Source organism: Phaethon aethereus (genome assembly GCF_964289735.1).
Source record: "Phaethon aethereus genome assembly, chromosome: 8".
In the NCBI taxonomy this organism is placed as follows: domain Eukaryota; kingdom Metazoa; phylum Chordata; class Aves; order Phaethontiformes; family Phaethontidae; genus Phaethon; species Phaethon aethereus.
Window position 1 is genome coordinate 29,763,202 of NC_138584.1, and position 9,463 is coordinate 29,772,664.

At 58.6% G+C, this 9,463-nt stretch overlaps 1 protein-coding gene across 1 annotated transcript; it reads left to right on the forward strand.

Annotated features, from left to right (window-relative positions):
* Positions 1–794: 794 nt before the first annotated feature.
* On the forward strand, positions 795–5,668 carry PCSK9 (proprotein convertase subtilisin/kexin type 9; the record flags this gene model as incomplete). Its single annotated transcript, XM_082002889.1, has 12 exons — positions 795–1,330; positions 1,412–1,600; positions 1,748–1,871; positions 2,080–2,213; positions 2,850–2,991; positions 3,096–3,292; positions 3,443–3,619; positions 3,928–4,105; positions 4,351–4,499; positions 4,613–4,769; positions 5,026–5,207; positions 5,501–5,668. Exons 1-12 carry the CDS (start codon positions 977–979, stop codon positions 5,666–5,668), a joined length of 2,151 nt encoding a protein of 716 aa, XP_081859015.1. The 5' UTR covers positions 795–976.
* Positions 5,669–9,463: the final 3,795 nt, after the last annotated feature.

Here is a 9,463-nt window from a genome sequence, read left to right on the forward strand (position 1 = left end):
GCATTGGGCTTGGGTGTTCCTGCCAAGACCTCCCTCTGTTGCTCAGCACAATGGGGGTGCTTGTGGGGCTGGGGGGTTTTCGCCACCCCCTCCTCTGAAGGCTCCCCCCATCCTTCCCTTGGACAGGGCTTGTCCCCTCTGCAAAAAGGAAGTGAGTGACACTGCAGGGAGAGGGAGACTGTACCCCCTGAAAAGGGGTCCCCCAGTGCTCAGCTGCCCCAAAAGTGTCCTGAAGCACCAGCTCCATGTTGCAGGAGGCCTTAGCAGCACCTGATGAAGCTGAGCCGAAAATCAGGAGCCAGACTTGTCCCCGTGAGGAGCCTGGTGGATGCTGGACCCTGGCAATGTCAGCTCGCCGTGGCAGAGAGTGGGTGGCAAGTGGGGTCCGGCGTCCCGCCAGTTACCCAAACCAGAGTGCAGGCACTCGCTCGAGGTCTCATGAAAAGTTGAATATATAAATCCATATAAAACATATGCATCCGTGTAAAGCATACACATCATCATGAAACATACACAGCCATACAAATCATACACAGCCATATAAAATGCATACACCCCTATAAAACACAGACGCTCTGAGGAGCTTATACATAGCCAGTGAAAAGAAAAACTAAAAAAATTCCCCGTTTCCCGCAAAAGCAGGGAGCAGGGCAGGGTTTGCTGAAGGTCGCCGGAGATGGCGGGCGGGGAGAGGCGGAAGGCAGCGGTGAGAGCAGCGGGGAAGCACCAGCCGCATCCCGGAAAAACGGTATGTGCGATGTGCGACGACTGTGTAAAAAATGCCTGAACAGGATTAGAGGCTTTCACGGGAATTCGCCTCCGAAGCAAGCCGGGCAGAGGCCCCTGGAAGCCTTCCGCCCCTTCTGGAAACAGCGCTTGCCGGGGCCCCAGAGGTGCGCGGCTCCCTCGGAGGGGGCTCCCGCCCGCTGGGGAGCTTCCCGCCCCGCCGGCGCCCCTTCGCGCCGCGACCCCGTTAATGGTTAACCCGCCCGGGTGGGCCGATGGGGCCGGCACCGGTAGCGTGATCCCCGCCCCGCCGCGCCGGGTGCGCTCCGGCTCCCGGCTCTGCGGGCGCGCAGCGGCTCCGCGCTCCGGGCCGCGCCGTGCCGAGGCGGCTCCTCGGCGGCTCCGCGCCGCTCCGCGCTGCCCACCGCGGGCGCGGGCCGGCATGGCCCCGCAGGCGCTGGCGCTGCTGCTGGCGCTGCTGCTGGCGCGGGCGGCGGCGGAGCCGGCGGAGGAGCTGGTGCTGGCTCTGGGGGCGGCCGAGGAGGGGGCAGCCGCCGTCGGGGCCGCCCCATCGGGGCCCGCCGCCTTCCATCGCGCCGCCAAGGTGAGAGGAGCGGGGGGGGCCTGGTGGGGGCGGTCACGCGTGCGTGTGCGTTCCCCAGACCCAATACTGTCGTCCCCGCAGGCGTCCTGGCGGCTGCCCGGGCGCTACGTGGTCGTGCTGGGGGTGGGCGGCGGCGAGGCCGAGGTGCGAGGCGCGGCGCGGCGGCTACAGGCCCGGGCGGCTCGGCGGGGCTACCTGATCGAGCTGCTGCACGTCTTCCACCTCCTGCCCGCCTTCCTGGTGAAGATGAGCAGCGACGTCCTGGACACGGTACGGGGCGCGGAGGAAGGGTCCCCGGGCGGCAGGCCGCAGCGGGGGGCAGCAGCGGAGGCGGGCACTGGTGTGGGGCGGCAGCCCCAGCCCCGGGGGGAAGAAGAGCTTTGCTGCGATGCCAGGCGCTGTGCGTCCTCCCCGCAGGCGCTGAAGCTGCCACATGTGGAGTACGTCGAGGAGGACGCCTACGTCTTTGCTCAGAGCATCCCCTGGAACCTGGGCAGGATCGTGCCACCGCAGCCCAGCTCAGGCGCTTATAGCCCTCCCAGTAAGCTCTGGGGCGTGGGGGGAGGCCCATGGGGGTTCGGAGAAGGGTTGGTGATCCCGTCCCCTCTCCTGATCTCAGGGGAATGGGGATATCCCCCTGCCCTGTGGTGCTGTGGGGCCGGGGCTCCTGTCCCCATTTTGGGAGCATCCCAGGTGGCCTGGGCTGACCGTGGTGGTCGTTGCCTTTCCCCTGGTCGTGTCCCTGGTAGATAAAGGTGACCGGGTGGAGATTTACCTGCTGGACACCAGCGTGCAGAGCCCCCATCGGGAGATCGAGGGCAGGGTGCTTGTGACCGACTTCGAGAGCGTCCCTGAGGAGGATGGCACCCGCTTCCACAGGCAGGTGAGCCCCGAGGTGCCACATGCTGCAGCCTGGCAAGAGCGTCCCCCTGCACCCACCAAACCCTGACTGGGCTCAGGGGGCTTCCCAGGGCAGGAGAGCCACTGGGCTTGTGGCAAAATGCTGGGCAGGACGGGCAGCAGCGGGTGCTGTGGTCCTGGGGGGGATGTTGGGACCCTCAGCGTGGTCAGTTTGGGGCTGTGGCTGAGTGGGGCAGGGCTCCTTTCTGGGGAAAGCAGGTGGGGGGGGGGGCGCGTGGGTGCATGTCAAGGTGTTTTTGCGAGAGGGAATTGAGGCCCACCCCACACCCGGGGCGGGGAAGGCTGCTGGCATCCTGCGGTGGGTGCTAGCGCTGCTTTGCACGGCTTGGGTTGCTGCATGCATAGAGGAGCCCGGTGCTAGCACAGCTCCGGGGAAGGCTGGCTGCATCCCCCCTCCTTTCTGCCAGCTTTTCTCCTTCTGCATGGGATGATTCTTTTATCTTCCCCCAACCCTGAAATATTTTTAAAGATTTATTCTGTGGTGGGATTTAGCTGGCGCAGAGCACAAGGGGTGGGGTGGGATGGGTAGGACGCCGTGGGCTTGCAAACCTGCTTTGATGCAATGGGCCGGGGCGTAACACTGTGGTGCCTGCGCCAGGCCAGCAAGTGTGACAGCCATGGGACCCACGTGGCCGGGGTGCTGAGCGGGCGCGACGCCGGCGTGGCCACGAGCGCCAACATCCGCAGCCTCCGCGTGCTGAACTGCCAGGGGAAGGGCACCGTCAGCGGGACCCTCATCGGTGAGCCACCCCATGTCCCGGAGAGGAGCACGCTCCCTCCCAGAGCCCCCCGCCTCGTCCCCCTCCTGTGATAGTTGCCTATCCCATGTCTTGTCCCCATCCAGGCCTGGAGTTTATCAAGGCGGCGCTGGAGGCTCAGCCCTACGCGCCGCTGGTGGTGGTGCTGCCCTTCGCCGGCGCCTACAGCCGTGTGCTGAATGCCGGCTGTCGGCGGATGGCACAGATGGGGGTGGTGGTGGTGGTGGCTGCCGGTAACTACAAGGACGATGCCTGCCTGAACTCGCCAGCGGCCGAGCCGGAGGTATGGCCTGGGGGGGCTCCCTGAGGTGTGGGGATGTGCGGGGACACGCTGCCACCTCCCTAAGCTCATCTGCTCCAGCGCCAAGATGGCTGAGCTGGGGCTGGGGCTGCACATCCCATCCCGCGTCCCCCTCCGTCACCCTCCTGGCAGGTCATCACGGTCGGCGCCACCAACAGTGAGGACCAGCCTGCCTCCATCGGCACCCTGGGCACCAACTTTGGCCGCTGCGTGGACCTGTTCGCCCCCGGGGATGATGTCATCGGTGCCTCCAGTGACTGCAGCACGTGCTTCACAGCGCAGAGCGGGACGTCGCAGGCGGCCGCGCATGTGGCAGGCGAGTTGGGCTGCAGGCTGGCGGGCAGGGCTGGCTCTCCGCTTGCCCCAAGCGGTGCTGGCGCTGGGCACGTGTCCCTGCAGGCGCAGGGCATCGGGGCTGCCTCTGCTGGGGATGTTTTTGCATGCCGCAGTTTTGGCACATTTGGGCGCTGCAGCCTGCACTGAGCTCCCGCTTCGCGTGCATGCTGATGATGGGCTGCAGCAATTCCTTCTCACGTCTCTCTGGAGCTGCGCTGCGTGGGGAAGTCATGCGTAGGCAGCTGCGTGGCCCCCGGTTCTCACCGCAGCCTCCTGGGCTCTCGGCAGGCATCGCTGCCACGCTGCTCAGTGCCGAGCCGCAGCTGAGCCTCGCCGAGCTCCGGCAGCGCCTCCTGCACTTTGCCACCAAGAACGCCATGGACGTGGCCTGGTTCCCTGAGGAGCAGCGACTCCAGACACCCAACAGCGTGGCTGGACTGCCCCCGCGGCTGGGAGCAGGTGAAGTCCTGGCAGAGCTCTGCCCTTACCGGGGAAAGAAGTGCCTGGGTGAGAGCACGGCCTGTCAGCAGGGCACGTTCCTCCCTGAGCTGTGCCGGGGACGTCTGAGCTCGAGCGCGGCTGTTTGCACGCAGAGGGTAGCGGGGAGACCTGCCAGCCCTCGCTGGCAGCCCGGTCTGTGCCGTGGGCTCTGGGTGCCGCTGTGGGTGTCCAGCCCGCCGCTGACGCCATCCGCCCCATTGCAGACGAGCAGCTGTACTGCCGGTCGGTGTGGTCGGCGCGCTCGGGGCTCGCCCGGCACGCCACGGCCGTGGCTCGCTGCGCCAGTGCCGAGGAGATGGTCAGCTGCTCCAGCTTCTTGCGCAGCGGCAGGCGGCTGGGGGAGCACGTGGAGGTGAGCAGAGCGTGCGGAGACAGAAGCGCTGCCCCTGGGGTGCCCGCTGGCCTCGGAGGGGTGTCCCCAGGGCCCCGAGCACCCCCGGTGACACTGTGCTGCCCTGGCTGCAGGACAAAGACGGGCAGAAGCAGTGTGTGGCCCACAACGCTTTCCAGGGCCGGGGCGTCTACGCCATCGCCAGGTGCTGCACGTGGCCCAGGGCCGACTGCCGGATCAATGCCAGCTCCTTGGCGGCCGGCTGCTCCCCGCGGGACCACGTGCTGACCGGTAACGCCCGACACGGAGGGTTACAGACCCTTGAGCCAGCACCCTGATGGCCAAGGGTGTTTCTTCCAGAAAAGCTCCGGGACCTGGGGGTAAAAGGGTGGGTGTGAGTGCTGGGCTGACAGGGAAGGGGGAGTCGTGCTGTGTGTGTGGAGGCGGGGAAGGCTCGGGGCTCAGCAGGGACATCCCTTAGCGCCTGCGTGTGTGCTGGGATGCTGCCGCGGTCACCTCGCACCGACAGCCCCTCTCCCCTCGGCAGGGTGTGGTTTCCACTCCCCCACCGCAGCGCTGGGTGATGGTGGCAGACCCGTCCCGGGGCTGGGGAGCGGGCCCAGCCGCTGCGCCGGCAGGACAGAGGTGATGGCGCACGCCTTGTGCTGCCCCGCCACCGGCCTCGAGTGCTGGGTGAAGGAGCACGCGTCCCCAGGCTCTGCGGAGCAGGTAGGGATGGCGCACGCTCCTCCACCACGGTGGTGTCCTCGCCTCTGCTCATCCCTCCGCGACCCTGCTGGGGCGTCGGGTTGGCTTCGGCACCTCACTGCGACCGTAGCCCCAGCCCCAGCCTTCACTGGAGTCCCCGGTCGCCCACGTGCAATGGGACACCCCCCCTGGCCGGCGTCCAGCAACTCAGTGTGACACTGGCCACAGCACCCTGAGCCCTGGGGACTCTTGGGGACCGGCGGACCCCTGCCGCTTTGCTGCCCTGTGGAGGGTGACCTCTTCTCCCCCATTAGGTGATGGTGTCCTGTGACGACGGGTGGACGCTGACAGGTTGCAGCACCCATTCCCTGAGCCCCGGCACCATGGGAGCCTACGCCGTGGACGATACCTGCGTGGCAGCCACCGTCCCGGGCAGCAGTGCGGCCGTGGCCATCGCCATTTGCTGCCGGAGCCGACAGTAGGGATGGGCTGAGCCGGAGACGCGGCTGCCCTGGCCTGGTGTGCCCGGCGTAGCAGGGATGGGTGCCTTGCTGGACCGCCGCGTTGCCAGCTTGGTACCTTCCTGGGGCTGAGCTGCCGCTCCTGGCATTGCCCACGCTCCGACATGAAGCTGCTGCTGACCTCCACGCATGGGCTGCTGAGATGGTGGGGTACAAGCTCCTCGCCCTCTCGCACACAGCGGGGCTGAGACCCAGGGCGGCTCTGGAAGAGCCCTCCAAGCAGCCGGAGCCCTGCCTCATCACAGGAGTCATCACGGCAGCCTCGCCCCACCGCGCCTTTCTAGAAATACCCCGACTGCGTGAGCCGCCTCGAGGCTGTTGTTCATCTTGTCACCCAGCGTATGTCGCACCACCACCTTTTAAAAAAAAACCAACAAACCCAACATTGTGGTGAGGATTGCTCCTTCCTTAGTTGCTCATTTAGATGTTAGCTAATATTGCTTAGCACCTGGAAAAAACATAGTTAGCCATTTTTGGATAGTTTCATAATTGCCTACTCATGTACCTAAGAGACTTTACTTTTTAGTCAAGTGTAAGGGCTCTAGTTTAAAGAGTCTGCTTGTTTAATTAGTTTTTAATTTGCATTTGTTGTGCTTTGTTAGTGTTTTTTTTGTTGTTAAGTCAAAGTTAATGATCTGCTGGTGTTACATTTAAACGGCTTTAAACAGTTTCCCTTTCAGAGCTTCCCAAGACACATAGAACTGGCTGTAGTTCCTTTTTAAAAAAAACAAAGAAGGAAAAGCTTTCATAGGACCTTGGTTTTTACATTTGTACCTTAAATATTTATTTGAAATTTTATAAATAAATATTTTATAAATGTCTTTTTAAAATAAAATTAATAGACCAGTACTCAGTAGATACGATCCATCATCTGACTTGATGTGCATCCCCACAGGGAACCCGTCTGGAGCGGGGAGCTGGCACCCATCCAGCAGGGATGCTGCTCCCCTAAACGAGCTCTGCTTCGTTAGCGAGCCAGCCACAGGCCACCCTGCCTCCAGTATGAGGTGTCCCTGGCTGACCGCTGGCACCCTCCGCTCGCCCAGAGCTGGCCTGAGCTCTGGGGCAGAGCGCAGGGGCCGAGCCTTGTCCCATGTGCACGCAAGAACAGGAGTTTGTTTATAAAACAGTGGGGTAGGACAAGAGCTTCCAGTTGCAGAAAGAACCTGTCATCCCGCTTTGGGGAACGTGCCCTTGTGGTTTTTGTTGCTGTTGCTAGTAACGCTGGGCTTCACTCGGTAAGCGTTGACGACCCAGAAGATCCAGCATAGATCTCAGAGATGCACAGCAGCAGAGAAAGGCTGAGAAGTACCAAGAGCCACCAAAGCTGGGTCTTGGCAACCTCCTGGTATTACAATGTAAAATTTGTGTGGTGTTACCTGAGGACAGGTGAAAAAAATGAAACTTGATGCCACAAGCACCAGGTTAACCTTCCGCTGCTCTGGGTTGGGTGTTTTTCCCCATGAAAAAGCCCCTTACAGATCCATTACTCTAGCTTTAATCAGCAAGAGAAGACAGAGGCCCAGCAGGAAGCATCACTTTGAAAGGTTTAAACTATTTCTAACTTGTTAGCTGAAGACGGCAAAAGCCCAACCCTAATCTAAACATGTAATTACATAACATGTAATTGCAGCCCATAATTTTATCAGCTCTAATCTGAGTTTCCAACAAAGAGAGGAGGAAAAAAAAAAAGGATGTAAGCCTAAGAGCTCCTGCATGGCTTTGACACAGCTGGTGATTTCTCAGCAGACTTACTAGGTTGTAACCTCTCAAAACACGCATCAGATACTTCACCTCTGCTGACTCCCACACGAGAGGGGACAATCCTGCTGCCTGCTCACCTGCCGGCTGCCAGCAGAAGGTGTGAGCATGTTCCATGCACAATAAGGCAGATACAGCTTTCATGGCTTAGCTGAAGCATGGATAAGCCTGGTGGAAGGAAACAACATTAAAAGATTAGCCCTTGCTTAGGATCTTGTATGCAGGTAGGCAGAAAAGCCTCTCTTGTTCAGGAGAGAGCAGCGTTGATACCAGGTACGCTGCGGACAGTCCCGTCAGCGCAATACCCAGTCCGTGCTCCCAGGACTGGCACTGCCGGTGGAGAGCACAGGCTGGGTCATGCTTGAAATGTAAAAGCCTTTGTCCCCAGAGTGCAGGGCAAAGGCACCTGTGGGGAAGGCAGAGCTGGGGCACCAGCTCAGTGAGCAGGGCAATACCCGCGCCGTGGCACTGCTGCGTGTCCAGCTTTCTGCGCCTCGCACCAACAGAAAAGGCAGTATTAATTCGAGTCCAGATCGCCTGCGGATCTTGCTATCTGACACAGAAAAGCCAGTCTAATCCATGACTGCAAGCGCAGCCAGAGTAAATCATTCTGCTAAGAAGGTCAGGAGAAGAAACTGCACGCAGATACAAATCCGACAGTGCAGCAGAACGTGCCATGGCGTAAGGACATACGACGGCGCAGCTCTGGGGGCCACAGAGCTGCTTTGATTTACTCTGGACAGGAGCCAAAATGGCAATCAGGGCAACCTCTCAGAGCTTATCATCTGCAGGACTGGCCTAAGAAGTTTCAAGATAAGAAGATCAACAAGACAACAGCGTAACAGTGTATGCGCAGTCTAAAGATTACACTAGTTTTCTGTGAAAGGAATAACTTTATTCCATTGACCAGGAATCCCAAAACTGTTCATCAAGACTGCCTATTTTTCCAGTGCCAAATGTCTACGTATTAATTGGACAGTATCTCCCCGAATGCTCACAGGCAGGCTGCGGCTGCTGCTCACTGAACATTTTGTAAGCTGTATAAAAACATTTTCATCCAAAAAGATTGGCAGTAAAAATTACAACATAGAAATGCATCACAATTTACACAAAAACTAGTTTTGTTGAACTCTATTTTCCAAAAAATAATCTTCAGCAGGTTCAAATGACAGCAGCTGGAAACAAAAATAATTGACCGAGTATCATCTTATTGCAAATTATAACCATTGACTTTGTACAAGCATGAGCAAAACCATGAAAAAGTTTGTATTGGTTTCAAGTATACAGTGGTGATGAGCCATCCTGATGCAATTCTCTTATCCATACTTCTCTGGGCCTGCGGCAATCGAGGACGTTGTTTCCATAGGAAATAACAGGAACCTGAAGTGACAAGTGGTGCCAACCCATAGGAACACTACCAGCTTCTTCCATCACTATCACCGCTGTGTACTGACTTCTTGTGATGATTTATGACCCACGAACAAAGTATTAGGGATGGGGGAAGGAAGAAGGGGTATCCGTAACAAATGGTTTATTCAAAATTAATTTAAAACATCACATTTAAAATGTCCCAGCACATTATCAGAAACATTTATAAAATGCTAACTCTGCCATGTGTCTATGAAGACATTGTTTGGAAAAGAAAGTGAGAGATTCACTACAATGTCACCCTTACTTCTTTGCACACGCTATTTATGACAACGGCTCTTAACCCGCAATAAGTTATAAAGCTGTACAGCTGAAATCGGAGCGGGTGTTTACTTCCAACAGTGAAATGACTGGTTAATTTCAATATTAGTGCACAAGAGTGAAAAGCTGTCTGCTGCTTCTTGTTTCAGCAACAGTATGTAAAAAGAAAAAAAAAAAGGCACTTTTTGGCTGGTTGTGCCTTTAACTTGGCAAATTTATCTATTTTGGAGGTACCCAGGCACTCCTTAAGATGTCCCCCATTTCTGTGCATGTTTGTTTATATAATTCTTTAAAGTAAGGCAGAAT